This window comes from Astatotilapia calliptera, chromosome 5 (genome assembly GCF_964374335.1).
Source record: "Astatotilapia calliptera chromosome 5, fAstCal68.1, whole genome shotgun sequence".
Lineage (NCBI taxonomy): Eukaryota > Metazoa > Chordata > Actinopteri > Cichliformes > Cichlidae > Astatotilapia > Astatotilapia calliptera.
This window is the reverse complement of record NC_137426.1, coordinates 9,627,608-9,647,267: the sequence shown is the minus strand read 5'-3', so window position 1 is coordinate 9,647,267 and position 19,660 is coordinate 9,627,608. Positions and strand designations below refer to the sequence as shown.

Here is a 19,660-nt window from a genome sequence, read left to right as displayed (position 1 = left end):
ATACCACAACAGAAAGGGCCAAACGGAAAAGCCAAATTATCTGTCTTGTAAATTTCATCTCCTACAAACAAAACAGGCGACTCGAATTTTATGGCTCAGTATGAATATGAGAATTTCCACTCAGCAGAATTAGATGAGCGCCATCGTTGTTAGTGTGGCTGTCAACTGAACACTGATGACAATGAATGGCCAAACTAATGAAGAGATAAATCCACACTGTTTTCATAGACATGTTTGGCATAGCTAGGCTAATTTCCTAGGCAGTAGTATGTCCATTAATTTCCGAAAAGAGCCCGTCTGTTCTTGTTAACTAAACCAATAAGACATGGCATCAGCTTACATTAACACAAATAAACAATTTAGAGTTGTTTCACATTCCACGCGGTGAATTAAATGCCTTTGAAAACTGGCTGATTGCAGCTGATGAATGAATGCCATTTGTAGTTGTCTAACATGGTGATACTAACTGAAGCCGGGGGAGTACATAGCGAATAGAGATGAGACGCTGAGGGGGAAAAAAGATGATACGATAGCTTTAACATCGTTTGCAGTATACTTTTCGCAAAATAATCACTTGGTACACATTTGGTTGCCTGGAGTTCAGCCCCAGTTTTAATCCTTGCCAACGTGACCCTTGCCTGATTCTTTGATTCTCTGTACAACAAATAGTATTTTCATGTTTACGCATTCAGCTGTAGAAGCTGTAGAAGACGCTATAATTTCATTCATCAATTCATTTTATATATTTCTTTTTATTTTAAATATTTCTTTTTAAAAAAAACCCAACTAAAACAACTAAAACAACGTGATTTAGCGATCAACACATATTGAAATTACACGGGACAGTGTAACATAGCAGACAATAAATAAACAACATGGACTATTGAGAAATAAATGCATTTGACATGTTTTTCCCCGTTTACTGAAAAAAAATAAAAAATAAAAATTGTGTCCCGGTCAAAATGGTCCACTGGAGGGATTTCTTCTGTTGCATGCTGGGATGGGGCGCTTTTTCTTTTTTTTTTTTTTTTGGGATTAGAGCTGCAGTGACCTCTTTTTCAACTCTTTATTTTACCTACGTAAACCATTCTTGCAACTTCATTGGACAGTCAGCTAGGGTGATTCAAGGGATAAAATGGAGGGTGGCGGTGAAGGGGGGGCTGCTTCGGCTTGTGATGCGACTAGCTGGTTTCCACATCAAAACTGAAGTACCACAGTCCCAAACGGTACTTGCAACATGAATGTTGTATTTACCGTAAGTACTATCAAGAAATATTAACAGCATCATTCTTGGGGAAATCGCATAATTGCACAGCAATGGCTGTTTGAAGGACGTGCAAACTGCTTTTTGAGGCAATACACGCTGTCTACTTTCACATATTTTTCACATTAAATTTTACAAGTAGAGAAACAGTATCCATGGACATGTTTGTTTTTTAGAGAAAATGAGAAGACAAGAGGAAGTGGAACACTCTGTAGTGTGAATTTGATGTTATTTTTGGCATTTGTCATATCCTGTGTTACCCCTCACTCATCGACAGAATAGAGCAGATAAAAATCAAACAATAAATAAGCATTATGAAAGCAATCAAGCACTCATAATAAGTCATTGAACAAAAGCAAACCTAAAATTACGTACATAAATACAGTATTTAGTTTTACAGTAAATTGTTTTATTGAATATAGTCTACATAAAATAACTATCTGGTAAATTTATATATATATATATATATTATAAATATATTATTAAAAATGAATTTGGGACATGAAGTTTTAATCTGCACAGTTTTAATGTGAACATATCTAAGCGTTTTTATATTGTTCATAAGAGAAAAAAATATATATAAGTAAAAACAAAAATGCAATGTATGTATTGTATGAAATACGGGTTGCACATCATTTCCAGTATTTTTGTAATGCTGAGTGCACTGCATCTCTAACTTACCTAAGTAACAAGGTTGATGAAACCTTAAATTGAAAAAAAAAAAAAAAAATCAAATAAAAATTAAATTAAAGCTAACAAATGTTCAACCTGCCAATAGGAAATGTAATGTAAGCTGTTGAGATCTCTCTTTTTTTGGTCTTGGATATGTTAACTACATTGAAACCATAAACTGGAACAGTCAGTAGTAGTCTGCATAAATACGCATGACATCTGTCAAAGTCTGTGCCAGTCCTACAGTGAACCTGGCACGTCCTCCAAACTTTCTGCACATATCTGGCATCCTGTTACATATGCACAAGTGATGTGAATATTTTTCCATGTTTTTCTTTTTCTTGTTGTTTCATCCTGCTCTAACATTCAGCTGACTTTCCAAATAGTTTCTTTTCGCCACCTGTAATTATGAGGTTTAGTTAAACTGACCAGAGGAGGAAGATGCATTTGTTCTCTGAGAGCATCCTCAAAATAGACTGAATAAATAACTGGGCTTTCCATTCTTCAGTGCTGAGTCTCCTAACCTGTCACAAAGCAACCTGAATCCATCAAATCAAAAACAACTGAAAATTACAATTTAAATCAAGACTGGAATTCTTAAATTAAAAGGAAACATGGTTTCCTGATGTTTAGGTCTGCTTATTTTTATTTAAGTTTAAAGAATCTAACATTAATACAGTCTTTCTCTGCTGCAGCACTTGTATATTATGCTGCATAATATGTGGGGAAACCTTACTTTGGAGCATCACTCACATACAACAGTAAACACACATTACGGGGATTATTTTCACCATTCAACCTGTTTCATTATGCGCTGAGCCACGATGACTCTTACCCTTTCCTGCTTAGCCAGGCTTTGCGTACAAATGACTGCATAGTGACCAGGCAGAGCCCTTTTGTGAGTCTGACAACAGGATGTTCAATGCTTATGTTTGTAATTGTTTTCCGGCAGCCTAAAAAAACAAACAAATAAATAATTTAAGCAGAAGTCCTTGTTTGTCGTTTGTTTTGTTTGTTACGCTTTTGTCACCAACTGTTGGACAACTAACAGTGACACACCTCCACGGACAAAACGGATGCGCCTTACCTGAATGGGATCTCATGTTTTATATTCTGCTGGAGCTACCTGTGCAACACAAAAGGCTGTATGTTTCCTCTCTTTATTAAGGCTATTAGCGCTTGATAACATCCGCAGCGCACCTGCGAGATGCGGGAACATATGTTTTATGCCCCACGGCCATCCCTCTGCATGAACCGACTCTGTCTTTGCTAGAATTAAGTACTAGAAATGCAATACTACTAAAATTTACACATATGAAGGCAGGAGGATGGAAATTTAGTCCGAAAATTAAATCGTGAAATCACGCGCTTTGTTTCAAACTCGAAGCCGGTAAGATGATGCGGCTTTAAGCGTTGGGATGAAAACACTAGCTTACCTTCAATAGCTATTACGGCCGGTAAGGTCCATAATATCCATAGAATATCCATTATTGGTTACTTAAAAGTCCCAGACATTCAAATAAAATATGTTCCGAAAGCCATTGACAGCAAAGGCAGAGAGGGGACAGGCAGTCCTTCTCCTCCAATAGAGCGATCCCAGATAGCAGAGACTACGAACTCAAATCTGAACCAAGTTTGGGCGAAACCAAACAACCGACAGACAGAGGGGAGTACTGAGCAACATAGAAACACGGCTCTGTCTTTCAGGAAAATATTAGTCCAGTAAGTGCTATATACTCTAGAAACAGCAATGTAAATAATCAAGGTTAAAACATTCAAATTTGTAGTTTCGTCATTGTAAACGCTCATCAACACGTTTGTTCATCCCCGTCAAATCTACTTCAATTTACCCGGCTGTCAGTCATCGACAGAAGGACGGTCCACAGTACCTTACCTAGCGATAATTAAGTTTTTGTGGGGCATTTATAAAAGATGGAGCAACTTATTTTCACTGCCTCGCTGCTCGAAGTGGAAATAGTCGTTTTTGCTTTATCAGTCCAGGCTTGAATATGTATTTGGGGTACACTTCGAGGCTCTTATAGGGAAGTAAGAACAGCTTCACCGCAGCTTTCTGGCGCTGGAACAGGTGACCAACAGGAGAGAAAAATGTGAAGTAAGTTTAACATTTTCATGTCCTCTTTATTAATATATTTTCTTTCCAAGACGTTTGATTGCGTTCAAATGTATACTTTTCCACAACCTTGTACTTCAGGCGGTTTCAGCGAAAAGTGATTCATAATGTTAAGTCACCGTGTAAGCATTAGTAATATTTTAATTACAAGCAAATGCTCGCATTGAGTGCAATTATAGTTCGTTTTTTGTGTTTCCAGATTTAAGAAAAAGTGTTATTTATATTAATCAATGTAACGATGTAATACAAGTATATTATAATCCAAATTATGAGTAGTACCATTTGAGTAACAGTGTTTTAAAAACTTTATATTACTTCCCCTCCCTTTGTTAAGGAAAATATATGTGTGTGTGTGTGTTAATCACTTTCATACTTTATGTAAAATTAATAATTTGATTTGAACATGTCATATGAACATACAGTAGTCTTTTAAAAACTTGCCAAAGAGTCAAATATGTATAATAAAATGTGACTCCAATCATTTAAAAATCAGATGATGTAAATCATCATAAAAAGAAAATCAGCTGATGTGATGCTGGCTCAGTGTTTCAGTACTTCAAAAATATGACACAATTAATCTTCCACAATTATTAACTTTGAGCTGTGTTTGCACTAAATTGATTTAAGTTGGCACAACAGAATCTGGCAGCCCTGTTCCTGGCAATCATTGCCATCTATCAATAAAAATGCTATACATAAAATAAATACACGTATCAAAAATCATACTGCCTTCAACTTTCATGAATTTTCTGCTGTTTTAATGGGATTACGCTTTGCCAAGCAGGTCCGAGTTGCCAGTCATAGTTGGCACCAAGTCAAAATTTATTGAGCATCTTGTGAGATATAGTTACAGTTTTTTAATTTCTTGAGAGTAGTATAAAACTTATTTCCTGTTCTAGGAGTTGGTAGTAAAAATTCCAGTGTCTTTGTAGGTACTGTGTAAAAACTAAAACACAGACTGGTTTTATATGACACAATGACAGGCATGGGGACTGACAGCGATACATTAAAACAGCTGCAGAAACGACAGAAAAGTAAAAAAAATGATCGCTTTGCTTTAAAAGCAACATAACGATATACACTGAAATGCATTCAGAGAGAGAGAAAGCCAGGCAAAAAATGTATAATTTTAATTTGCTCTTTGTATAAAGAAAGTACCAAACATTGTAGGACAAACAAAAGCGGTCTTGCAGATGTCCTCATGACATTTCCAGTCGAAAGTAAACATGCATGAGGAGGATATGTCCTAGATACTAAGTATGAAGTTACTAAAGCTGGCTGAGGAACAAGAATTTATAATAAATTGTTTGTCATCAAACATACCTTTTTTTTATTACATTCCACAATCCTGCAGCTATGCAGCAGGACTCTCATGGGTTAAATGAGCCAGGCTGATTTATTTGCCTCCACTGAGCTCAACTATATTGATTCCAGGTCACTTGACTGGCTGACTTCAGATCATGTTCAGGTGACTACAAAACAGATGGAACACAACGGCAAGGCACCGAGAAAGCAGCTTTTCCTTATAATGAATTCCATACAAGCTCAATATTGACTTAAGCCAGGAAAGAAGTGAAAGATGTTGAAGGAATGATATTAATACTTCTCTAATATTACACAGAGATCTCTCTTCCACGCTATGTTATGATGACTACAATGTCTGTAATATATTGTAATGCAGAGCAGAGAGGTTTAACATTAGCCAGAAATACTCTTATGGTTGTTTTCCACAAAAACGCAACATACAAGTGCTACAGCTAAAACAACACTGACCACAGCAGATGATATTAAATAAAAGCTACAGTATAACTCATATGCAACAAATTATGTACAACTATTCTCTTAACAATGCATAAAAGGTGCACTGAGAAATTAATTTGAAGTTCCTTCAGCTTGCTAAGGTGCAGCCACTGAATACATATTATGTGCGGGCAATTTGTGTGTTTTTAACAATTAAATATTCATCAGAATGATATTTTGGCATTGCTTAACATTATATGTATGAATTATAAACATATTTTTTATTTATTAATATATTTCCTATAGAATTCACTGATTTAATTTAACACTAATATTTTACTTTATTCTATTCTATGTGATTGTGCTTTTTTTGGCATTTGTTACATATTTAATATCACCAAATAACTATTCCTTTCTTCATTTAATATTAAATATTTTATCAATGCGGTTATAGAAATAGAAAGTCTAGGATTAAATAATATTTAATATAGAGTGTAAAAAACTGTAATTTAAATATAGATTTCTGAGCATCCTTTGTATGACATTAACAGTTGCATTTATATTTATAGTAAATAATTAACAGAACTTTAAGTAAAAAAGTTTAACTTTTTTATTTTATTTTAATTTTCTAATTTTACTTAAAACTAGGAGAACATTTCACTTTTATTTGTAAATTTCATATATTTTTTCTTTTTTGGCAATTTCTTATATTCATCAAAATGTACGGTGCTTTTTATGTGCTATTTTTTTAAAATTAAATATACATACTGATTATGAACAATATATTCATATTTATTAATTCAATATAATTTTGTATATTGATGAGAATGTAAATAATATTCATATGAGGGATCTCAGATTTAGAGACACAATATGCAGGCATTCATATTTTGTGTATACATTTATAAGGAAGGGATTAAAGGAATTAAAATGTTTTAAAGGTCATAATATAGAAAAAATAATTTTATACAGAATAACAGAACAAAAGAATATATTATATTTTTGGCCAGCAGTAGTGGATGTCTTTTCCAATGATATGAAACGTCATTGCATCGACACTGCCACCTAGAGTTTAAAAGCTCACACCATTGACAAATGCCTTGTTATTGAATACACCGCAAATGTATACCAAAAAAGTGTCTAAGGTAGTAATGTGAGTTGAGTCTAGTTCAACCTTTTTTTTCGCACTTGCCTGAAAGTGCAGCTTCTATTGTAATTACAGTTATAAAATTTTGCTATTGTGATAATTAGACTCATAAATTAAAAAAAAAAGTTTCATGGTCTTAAAACAAGATTTTTTGAAATCAGAAATTCAAACCTCACTTGCATGATTATTTACACTAAATATCCAAACAACCTCTGGAATAAAAAGAAAGATTTGTTTGTTATTTGTGTTTTAAGTTCAATTAGTTCAGTTTTAAATCACGTTTTCAGTCAAATTTCAATTATTGTCATTGACTTTGTTTTGTTGACATATGATAATAATAATCTAATTTTACTGTATATTTTTACCAAAGAAAATTTTTTAGCTTAAATTTCATTTGACCTCAGCCTATCACAGAACCCGTTAATGTTTAAAGACATGCTATTTTTCATTGGTGAAAATGAAATAAACTTCATGGGGGTGAGAATGAGTTTCTGCAATTCATAAGCTGATTTTATCCTTTGGAATATTTAATTTAATTCAATTCAATTCAATTCTTTATTTATTTGTCACATGTAGTTATAACTAGTACAACACACAGTGAAATGTTTTTTCCGGCTAAAAAGTACTCCCCCCCCCGACTGTGCTTCTTACTAGACTTATAATAAAAAATATCTATATAAAAGTATAAAAATGTATAATATCGTGCAAAATATTACGCTGTAATAGTTAAGAGCTATAGTGTACGTATTTACATACTTGCGCTTAGGTTCATTCAAAACAGCCACACTGCACTGGAATCGATTTCACCTGGAGCCTTAAAGGGCTTACAGGGAAGTACTGCACCCAGTCAGCGTTAGCAGCTGGATAAGGACCGAGGAAATAAAATGCTCTCCATAAAAGTTGGTGTGTGATCCCTGACCCTGTGCCGAGAAAAAGCTGCGAACTCCTCTAATCTCGGGAGACCTTTTGCATGTGGATTAACCTTAGTTAAGACAAGGCCAGGCGGTGGAGAGTTGGCTGGAATGAACTCTGACAAGCAGGGAAACCAAAATTAATGTGGATCGTTCAGGATTTTAAATGTTATTTTTTAAATTGTCAGAGCAGCGAAGACAATTTTTGTTGTTTTGTTAAAAAAAGAAAAGAAGAAATAACACAGTCACAGAGGATCTAAATATACCGTAGTTGTTTTGAAAAGAAAGTATTTGTTTAGTGGAGTCGAAAAAAAGATAGTCTTATTGCTTATCTTTCCTCCCCCCCCACTGCACTCCTACCACCCGCCACCACCTTCCCAGCGCATTGGTTTACCCCTGCCAAAAATTTAATTCAATCCAGCTAAGTTGCTCCAGCTTTAATTAAATAGACCAAAAGCCTTGGCAGGGTTTAATTTACTTTCTCGTTAAGTGAACTTTACAGAAACTGTATAACTTTCACTAGTATACTGCCGGGACCTGATAGAAGGTTTTCTTTATTATTATTAAACTTTTTAAAATCAAATCACACCATTTCCAACAACTGAGTTGAGTTTTGAGGTGAAGTGAAGGCTGAAGTCTGGTTTATGTTGGTCCACTGGCTTATAGTCAGATGGAAATGTGCTTGAATGGTGTACGCCTGTCAGAGGGCAGACAACACTTTTTATCATCATAATAAATCTTAGATCTATTGCTGTAAAGCAGAGACCCAGTAAAAAGTGATTCAGCTGACAGTCATGATGAAATGAATGCCTTGATAAAATGGCAGTCATCAATCATGACTTTGGTTTTGGATGCTAATGTCCCCTCTAAGCTCTCTGCTAATTGATATGAACCGTTCACATAAATCAGCGGCTGTGTACTGATACTGCATGCTGTTGACACTGTGGTTTGCATTTCGGAACTAAAGATTTTATTTTTCCCATAACACATACTAAGTTGGAGTCCATGTGTGTTGTAGTTATTCTCCTGTAATGTGGATAGTTTTGTTGTATTGGAAACAAACTAGAACGTTTTCCTAAATTTAAGGATGCATACTTTCACTTATATCTTCACTTCTACTAACTTGACATTGTTTTGTGGACTGTCTAAAAATAGCCGAGGTCTGACTGCAGATGAGTCCAGACTTCAAACACTATTCGAAATGACCATTAGCAGCATATAGAGCTGAATACACATGCAGATCTGCACCATTAAATGAACTGCTTTCTTTCTTAAGGAAAAACTAAAATTGTTCTTAGGAATATATTTAAATAAAGTCTCAATTAAAAAATAAACAATAAAGGTAACTTCTTTAGTGTACAGCGGTCGTATCACTGTTGCCTAGTTAGAGTGACTTCTATATAACACCTTTAAATTTTCATAGCGTAAAGAAGGAAAAAGTCAAGAAGCAAAAATGTTCCTTCTTTTTTCGCTCACTTCTCTTGGTGTACAGACAGTCAATTTGTTTGTCTTCAAGATAGCTTTAAATAAATACAAGATTACATGTATATATAAATATATACTAGTATTAAACTTGATGCTTTGGGGACTATTTGTAAAATATCTGAAAAAAGTGGTACTGGGTACATTTTAGTAGTTGTTGTCTCAATCACTAAATAATATGTTTTATTTATCTCATACGAGTGGCATGATGTAACAGAGAGAATATGTTATGGGAATTATCACACAACACGTAAAAAATATGTATCCGTAATAAATGACATTTACACAACTACATTATTTATATAGCATGTTTTATTGACTTTGGATGTTGCAAGCTGAGCAAGCTTAAATAAAAACCAGACAACTGTATGTCTTATCTTTTTCTCTTTTCTCTCCATCTAGACTGTCAGCCATCACAGAACAACAGATGGAGGTGCACGACAGGATATTGCTTCTAAGAGGATTCCTGTTTCTTTCCCTGTCACTCTGGACATTTTTGTGGGGACAGACTCTTTCATCGTGACCCAGCTCAAATGGCTTACTGGAACTGGTGTAGAGTTGATGGTTAAGCCCTCTAAAAGCCACCACTACCCGTGTTGACCTGCTTGGCAAACAGAATTTCCCGATCATATCTGCTGTGAATAACATTTAAATAAGTAACCGGGTGGGATTAGAAATTACTGGTGTTCTCCTAAGTCTCTGAACTCTGACGTTACCCGAATAACTCTAAGGTATGTTCCAGCTCTTTGCATGTTAATGGCCCGGTATCAAATTTTCTCGTCTCTTTAGGACTACCATAACATCCTTACAAGAAGCAGTGGTTCCCTCACATCAGCTTGTAGTTAGAATATCAAATGCAGGAATATTTGCTCCTGCATGTGAACAAATATGCAGGCAGACATTATGATATTCACATTTCTACAAAGAATCATTTCTAGAAAGAAGTTTAAAAGATAAATATTTGGTCATTGACTCTTATTAGCATTACAACACAATTAGCATTTTTTTACTGTTATGGATGCACCACCATTATCATTAATAGTAACTTTTTTAATTAGGAAAATAAAATATTAGTTGTTTACCGTCTCAATAGCATGACAGCAACCGAGTGATGTAAATCAGAAAAAAAACTGAAAAATCATCAAAAATAATTTATGACAAATTTGAGGTAATATGTGCTGTTTCGAGCTCCACTAATGACATAATGTACGATTTCTAAGACAGTGAGACGCTGTAACATATTTACTATATATGGATTAATTTTATCATTTTGGAATGTAAAGTATTTTATTACTTCAGTCATACAGATATTCCGAAAGTTTGTATTTAAAAAAAGGCAACTGAGGGCAGACGCTTGATTTCTTCTTGTGTTCTGGCCGCATTTTTATTGCAGAAGCCCTCTCTCATGGCACACAGAGCATGCTGACGTGCTGAGCCTGTAATCTGTTTTATCTCCATGCACCGAAAAATGAGCTGTTTTTTTCACTTGCACAGAAAGCTATATAGTTACATACAGGTGAAGCTAGAACTTTATTAATCATAGTGACTGAATAGTGAGTTTTAACTTTTTTCTTTTTTTTTAATTCAAAGTGGTGTTTACATGCTGCATGATTATGGTAACCTGGTATGTAAATCGGCATAAATAGAGGAGATGTATATACTTACACATCATCTTGTGTCTTTATGAGGAAATATCCAGCATTTTGTATGATTATCGGGATCGTCCCGAGTTATTAGGGTCACATTAAAAGTTTTACCAACTGTCCAGAGTAATGTAGCAGTTCAGTTTATCACAGTAGTAACATAAATGTCTTTATTAGCTTTTGTAATACTATTTTTGACTAAATTTAAGTTAAAAGCATTATATCTTATACCTTATATCTGTACTTTTTTAGGCCATGTCGCATTAGTGATTTCACACAACTGACTGACCTCCTAAGGCGAATGTAGGTTTTCACACTTGCACAGTTCAATGAATATCTAATAAAAGTTCTACAGTCATGTAATGACTTCATGGGGATCTAGATATAGATGCTTTTCCTGTCGGAAAACATAAAAATGGTTAATTTAACTTGGTTGCTGCTCTGAGGGATATTACCTCTTTACTGTATTTCCTTTGTATTTAACCTAGACCCTAAGAGGAAGGAGGGAAACTCAGAATCTCCTGGGGGACCCAATTATATTTTCTCCTGTGTTCTCTGCAATATAATGACTTTGCAGCAAGATCATTTTTCCTGCTTCTGTTTTATTTTCTTCTGATTTTATCTCAGTAGACATAAGAAATTAAGCTTATTTCACTCAAGGATCATTTCTCTGGTCCCCTTATCCTGTTTCATTTTATAGTTTTTACCTAACGACCACTATAACAGGCTATGAGGGACTGTCCTGCTGCCTGTGGTAGCAGGTCAGTGCTCGAGGTAAATTATTCTATTTCGCAAACTGTTATTCAATTCATGCTATAAACAATGATCGCTGTCTTTTAAGGTTGGCCCGGAGCAACTCCAAATTCAGTGGTGAACAGTTCCCCTGCAGATCATCATGCTGAATTCAGCCATAACTTTTCATGCAGTCAGTCATAAAGTTTCAGCTTGAACAGACGTGGTAGGTTTCCAAACCCAATAGCTTGTGGCTAGATTTTTCTTTGCAGTCTAGCACAAATCGCTGACCACAGACCAGACCAGAATTTGTCTGGAGGCTTTAAGGATCCTCAGATGTTCAACAGAGTTAACTTGCCAAATATATAGGAATTATATTTAATGCTTATGAAGTCTATAAAAAGCAACATACAATTTAAAATGTATGTGATTACAACAAATTGGACATGTACTTGATTTAACAAGCCAATACACAAACATGTCCTGGTTATATGAAGAATAAGTACAAACAGTGACGTATTCAAATGTGGGTGGTGGCGCTGCACTGTGTATTAGTGTCTAGGCATACACATTTATGCGTTGTATAAGCATGTACGCAAGTGTCCCAATGCCACTCCATGTAAACGTCTGTATTTGGAGAGGGAACAGAGAGAGCTGAAGTACAGAGCAGAGTGAGGAAATAGAGCAGAAGAATACAGGCCTGACGTAAAGAAATCCTGGATAATTCTGCCCTAAGATGTGTGAGGGCTACAAAGAGCAGAACGCAACATCCAGAGGTTGTTCCCATGGCAACCTTTGCCCAGGGAGATCACTGACCCTCCCGCCCTGCAGTGCAAGCGGGGGCACAGATTGTAGGTCACATATGGCACCAGTGATCCAATCAGGTCTAATCTGGCTTGACTTTTAGGTCATAAATTATACTGGCAAGCTGGTATATATTCAGGCTTCAGTCAGCTTAGCTGTCTAACAATGGTTGCTTTAAAAGACAAGTTGATGAACTGACCCGTTAAGTAGGCATGTAAACAAATGTACATTTCGTCCGTCATTATGGAACACATACAGATCGAGAGCATAAGCAAAGCATAAAAAGCACCATCATATTGATCTGTTGGGTTGGCTAAATGCAATACAATAAAAGAGCAATTCAGCAAAAGAATGGCTTTGCATTGTTACACATGCTGATTACGTCTATTAAACAATATACACATGTACCAAAAATGTAATATGTCCAACATTACAGAAATGATCACATGCACAGTATTTTCACATTAAAATATAAATGTGAATGTCAGTTTCTAGGTCATGTCAGTAATGTTAAATTGTCTTTTCTGCAATATTGTATTAAAAATAAGGTTTTTTAAGTATTTAAAAGATATAATGCTGGTAAAAGGTTACCTTGAAATATGTTTTTTAAATCTTTTTTCAAGCCAAAATACACACTTTTTTTTCTTTTTTCTTTTGCACAACAGCAGAGTTAACAGTTATTTGGTATTTGTGAGAGCTAGTGCCATTTCTTAGCTTAGCTTATCTACTTAGTACTTTTAATTTTTATTTTTAGGTTTATTTAAGCATTGTCTGACAGTATGTTTGTACTAAGTACCGCAGCAATTTCCTAATGTTGTAAACCTGCTCAACATTTGGCAATAAAACCCTTTCTGATTCTGATTTAAAGTAGTCAACACCAAATGTGGATAAAAAGCATTTTTTAACACTTGTGATATCTGAAAATTCAATAAGAAGCAATGTGTTTGCAAAATTCTATTTAAGTATGAATAAATTTAGGACATGTAACATTACTAGTCTGGGATGTGGAAACCCCACAAAGGGAAATGAGAAATGCCCGATTGCACAGGAATTGCGTGTTGGTATTTCACAATGTTTAAATGAATTATAATGCCCCTACCAAAGTTCTTGTATCATCTGCACACATATGTAATTCATGATGACCTCAATATCACCAGTGTGAGAAACTCTGAGGGAAGCTTTTTTTCTGGATGTGGATGTTAGATGCCGGTGGTCATGCAGCAGAAACACAGATATGATATGAATGATTCATACACCATGTTCCTGGAATATTGGGATAGGGAACCTGGCCATCATCAAATGGGCCTTGTAGTTATATGTGCCTTTGCAAATAGTTTCCAGACACAAGAAAAAACACCCACACCCACAGATACATCATTGTGAACTAAGCTTTTAAATCCTAGCTTAAGTTGGGGTTGTTTCATGGTCTGGATCATCTGAATTTTCTTTGCACTCACTTATGCATTAATAAAGCAGATGTTATGTGTGGTATCTTTGCTGCATATTTAATGGATGCTTTTTGTTGCCTCAGGTTGTATATTTTGCTTATATTTATTGTGTCTAATGTATGTCCCCCCATGTTTATGGATATCTTTTTCTGTTTTTCAGTTTAAATCATTTTAAGATAAATGAAATGAAATGTGCAACATAAATAGCATTTCTATCTGATTACATTTTATGCATTCAGGTCAAACTCAGTCTGATAGAAAACTGCTCCTGATCTCAAACCATCTCTACTCACTCACTGCCCCGTGGTTTGTGATTTCATGAGTGAGCTGGTAATAATCACGGGTGACTGGATTTTCACCTTTTTGCTGAGATCTATACATGAAGGCACAGCTCAACTGTGAGACCTTGAGCTGCCATATGGGAATGCCTGAATTCTGAAGTCAGACAAGTCTTTACATCTGCTTCTCATTGCCTTATCTGCATCTTATATGCACCCAAGTAAAGGAAACCAGTGTATATTTAGCAGAATTGCTGTAATTATTTTTAAAAAGCCAAATATGACAAATTATTGCAGTATGAAGAGTGTTTATATGTTCTTTTTGGTGATGGATCTGTTACAGTGTTAGAAATAAATGGAAATGGAATGTAATTTTAGACAGCTCAACATATTCAAGAACAGCACCTGCAGGTGTTAATAAAATTATACCAGTTCAGCGGTCTAGAATGAAGCATGACTTATTTGTTTTTTGTTTTTTCTCTTGGCTTTTTCGCCCTAACTCTGTCTCTCTGTGCTCTATTTTTCTTTATTTCTTTTCTCGTTCTCTTCAACCAGTCGCAGCAAACAGATGCCCCTGCCTGAGGCTTCTTCCTCTTAAAACTGAGTTTTTCTTTCCCATTGTCACATGGTGCTTACTCATTGCTTGTAGGTTTTTCTTCAACAATATTACAGGGTCCTTTACCTTGGTGGATAACAGGCCTTGAGGCAACTGTTGTGATTTGGCACTATATAAATAAACCTGAATGAATTGAACTGGAGGGAGTATGTTATGAATAACAGAAAACATTCAGTAAATATTCAGAAAATTTCAGCAATGAAATTATTGTACATTCTGATTTCAGTTGAACATATTGAGAGGATTACTTGTGAATGTTACTCTTATTTTTTGGGCTCAGTCTTTCTTTTAGTGGAAACTGGTCACTGGTCTTGATGTCTGCCTGCACAATTATGACTCATGACTGCATCTAGTCAGAGTCAACTGTCTTATCTCTTTTCCCTCCTACAACGACTTCCTACATTTCTTCTGTCCTTAAGTCATTTCAATTTGGCTGATACACGAAGTTAAATATATCTTAACAAATATTACTCCTTTAGGTTGATCTGATGAATTATTTCCTTAAGAAACACAACAGATTGTCAAAATTGGCTTGGCTGATTGGCAAACAGTACAAAGATAAGAAAACCAAACTGAATGAGGAATTAATTATTAAAACCAAAACTGGGAAAACACTAGGAAACCTGAACAGGAGCATGGAGACACAGGAGTGGGTAAACAGACCCTTTGAAAAAGGACCAGGGAAAACAGAGACAATATATACACTGAGGGATGATCAGGGAAGTGGAAACACATGGGAACACATCAGGGACAAATTAGCACATAGCAAAACAGGGAAGCAAAACTGGACACAATGTACATGAGATGAGGGATTGACAAAATAAAACAGTAAGAAGCACTCACACCAAGATTCAGACAAGGACACACAAGCTTGACACCAGGACGGGGATAAACAAACATGGGAACACAAGAGAGACTGGGGAGACAAGGACAAAACATGAAGAAGAACATGGGAATAAACAGGTAAGGGGGACAGAACACTGAGACATGACTGGATGAGAGAGAGAGGGTGAGAGACACTGCAAGAGTAGATATTAAATAAGGGAAATCAATACAATACAGTGTTATCACAGTCATTTCACATTATTCACCAAAATAAATCTAAACTAAATAAAATAAAATAAAATAAAATAAATGGAAAACATAAGAGCTTAGTGAAAACTAAAGGCAACGATGTCTGTCTGCAGAGGATGAGTAGCTTTATTGTTGCATTATATTCCAAATTATATTGCTATGTTACAATGCTGATTGACAGCCTATAATTATATTGTTCATTGTGATTGTTCTGCATAAATAAAAAGAGAAAATATTGTGGCAGTGTGCTAATCCTATGACTAATGTTGTGAGTATAAGGCTGACTCATACCAAGTCTGTATGAACTGTTTCTAGCTGTACTGTTCCAAACTCTGCATCTGTGTCTTTAAAATGTCTTCAAGGGGAACTTGATGGAACATGGCTTGATGGAACTTTCTGGTACAGCGAAGTGCACACAAAGTGAGTGATCTGACCTTTTCTTGTTACTGAATCATGCAATGTTCAACCTCTCAGACTGCTTGTTTTAGGAAACCCGTCCGAACGCATGGAAGAGAAGTAAGACAGGATGGAGGAGCAAAAGGTGACAAGAGCAGAACTCTGACACTAATGCAATCTGAAGTGGCCTGTAATGCGGTGTTTATAAATTGAAAAAATTGACCTTCCTTGGAGAGGTGACACAAGCCTGCACTCCGAGATGTTTCAGGGGCTAAGTGGAAGTTTCAGAGCAAGCTGCAGTGGAGCCTGAAGGCCGAGCAAATTTTTCATGAGTAATTTAATATCTGGAACATGAGAGCGTGCTCCACTCAGAATCCTGGCCCGGATACGGACAGTGATCTGTCAAGGGGGAGGGGGAGAAAGTCAAAAGGGAAAACCAACGAGTAGCCAAGACTGTACATCAACTTTCATCCAAGGATGCTTAGGAATGATGCATTGCCACCAACCTCAAAACATGTCTTTACCAGGAAATGCTTCTGGGAGACCAGTTTTGGGGGATTATTCTTCATTTTGTTTAAACGTGAATCTCTCGGTTCTTAAAAATGATCCAAAATTGGGTTTCGGTTCATTAGCACCATGCAACACAAGTGTTAGTTCACATAATGTGTTACTCTTAAATATTATTCAAAATTTGCAAGTCAAGCCTTCTAACGTAACCACTAACTCCTACTAAATCATCAGATGTGTAAAAGGATTGAAAAACTGGGGAGTTGTGTTGTCAGCAAAATGTTGCAACACCAATAGTGAAGTCTGCTGCTAGGTCTGTAGCATGGGCCACAGCAATTATGACTTGGTACAAAGCTTCTGCTGCTGAGTAACCCAGTCTATGGTCCAGTTCTTCTTCAGTCCTTACACTGCCTCCTGCTCAACAACAGTCCTTGTTTAGCCCTATGACCTTTGGGCAGAAATAGTGGAGAAACAGAAACCAGAGTTGAACAAACCACTGCCAGTCTAGGATTTTTGTGGATGAAATTTTGAGGGTTATGTTATAATCCTGGAATTAAATCTATGAGTGGGGAAAGGCACACATAAACTTATGCAGACTGGACCACCAGCAGTCACATGCGGCTTCAGATTATCATGAACTCCTTACTCCTTCCCACTGGAAGTCTGGAAGCGAGAATGGCGTGTGGGAGAGAAGTCTTCCTCACAGACAAAAATCAGTCATGCAGTCTCTTCTTTTATCAATCCAATTGGGCTAAATTCAGGAACATCTTGTTTCAGAGTGAAGCTGAAAAATATATTCATGTATTTACTGATTTTAGTAATAAAAGCTCTTCAGTTCCCTTCACTGAGCCCATGTTAAATCCAGAATTGAATTTAAAAACCTTCCCCCTAACAAATCTGAGATGAATGGCCCCATCATCTCTTGTAGACCTTTTAATATTGTGTCAACACAACAGTGCATTTTCCTCTCAGTTGCTTATTTGGGGTTCCAAAATCTTCCACAAGTAGGCTAAGAAACAGTGCTTTCGGTTATCAGACTCCTTTCCTGTGGAACCAGCTCGAATGTTGGATTTAGGAGACAGACATCATCTCTATATTTAAGATTAAGGGTTAAAATCCTCCTTTTTGATCAATCTCATCCCTTAATTTCACATCCCTCAGATGTGAGGGATGATGGTGCTATATACTCAGACTGTTGTGTGACCTCTCATGATGCCCTCAGTATTTCCTTTCCTTTACACCCTTTGTGTTTAAATGAACTATTGTGACGGGCCATAACAATGCCATTTACTTTTGTCTTCTCTCTCTTATAGTTTTGTTTTGTTCTTGTCTCTTCAGTTTTCTCTTTCCCCTCACTTCCCAACTGGCAAGTGACTGCGCCTCCCTGAGCATAGCAGGAGGTCTCTTCCTGCTAAAGGTAAGGTCTTAATTCTCACTGTTGCCAAGTGCTTGTGCAAAGGGGATCATCTGATTTGGGGCTTTTCTCACCAGAATTGTGCATGTACTTTACATGTAAAACACTTAAAGGTGCTGCACAAATATACTGCATAAAAAGTGTGATTTTCTCAGTGAGTGCGGCTGTAAATTACAAGTCAATACCTCTTGATAATGTTGCCTAAACTGTTTTATTTAGCTGAAACACACATAATAATAACATGCTCATGTGCCAATGTTGCCGTTTTCTGCGGTGGACGAAGGGTTAGCACCAGTAATCTGAGTAGCTTGTGGCCGTGCAGCCCCATATGCACCAAACTGCAATGCACTGTGTACTCTGGCACCTTTTTGCCAGAGTACACAGTGCACCACCATTATTTTTTTCAGCAATCTAAACTCGAGTGGCTCGTCTGTCGGATCAGACACGGGTCTGCCTTGGCGCCCCATGTGAGCCTTGGCCACCCATGACCTTGTTAGTGGTTCATCACTCTTCCTTCTTTGGACTACTTTTGATATATACTGACCACTGCCGACTAGAAATACCACTCAGTTTTAAAGATACTCTAAATCCACTCATCTAGCATCACAATTTGGCACCTTGTCAAAAAGCACTGTACTTACAGATTTTCTTCAAAATCATTTCGTGAGTATATAAAGGATAATTTGGTCTTTATTGTTGTCACATAATATTGTTTTTACTTGAGAAACGTAAAGACTTATTTTAGATGTTGTAAATTTTAGCTTTTCAGTAGAGTTTAATGATTAATTATGCAAAATAATATTCATGAGAAAAATGGTAGTGTCAGATACAGCCCTGCTGTATCACACACACACACACACACACACACACACACACACACACACACACACACACACACACAAAGTCAGATCCTTGTATTTGCATAGAACATAGAACAATTCCCAGGACAAGGAAACTACAGATACATGAATCCTAACAGTACTAGTTATTCAGCTGTGTATAACACCACATCACAATGTCATGTGAGTGAGAAAATCTATTTGACAAAATTTGGAAAAATGCCGTTTTAAGGCTATATTCCTGCATAGTAGCATTCATATTTTATTGCATATATATTGTATATTTTATTCAAATATTTTTATTTTGATGATGATTTATCTTAAATACAGCATACAAAAAATGATGTTACTTAAGGGAAACACAGTTCTGCAGCACTGTTGTATTTTGATGACCTTGTTGTATAAAAGGAATGTAATTCATAAAATATTTTTACAGGTCATGTTTCTACAATCCAGTCACTGCTTTGCAACAATAACTTGGAGAAAGAATTGTTTTTATCAGTGTTAACATCATCTTTGGAGGACATAACTAAGCCATGACTTCAAGCTGCTTCAATGGGTG

General features: G+C 36.0%; 1 protein-coding gene and 1 long non-coding RNA gene across 5 annotated transcripts in view; one reads left to right on the top strand and one right to left on the bottom strand.

The window, feature by feature from the left end:
• The window catches only part of ephb2b (eph receptor B2b), a 120,495-nt gene extending 116,957 nt beyond the window's left edge, over positions 1 to 3,538 (bottom strand). For all 4 annotated transcript variants that reach the window (XM_026167135.2, XM_026167138.2, XM_026167137.2 and 1 more), the window contains exon 1: positions 3,373 to 3,538. In XM_026167135.2, the coding sequence (XP_026022920.1) occupies positions 3,373 to 3,424 (52 nt within the window). In that variant the 5' untranslated portion in view covers positions 3,425 to 3,538. The remainder of the gene's footprint in view (positions 1 to 3,372) is intronic.
• Positions 3,539 to 3,894: 356 nt separating this feature from the next.
• LOC113022087 (uncharacterized) lies at positions 3,895 to 19,660 on the top strand. Its single transcript, XR_003272400.2, has 5 exons — positions 3,895 to 4,049; positions 9,750 to 10,078; positions 16,305 to 16,362; positions 18,184 to 18,262; positions 19,535 to 19,660. It is a non-coding gene; the product is annotated as an uncharacterized LOC113022087 (long non-coding RNA).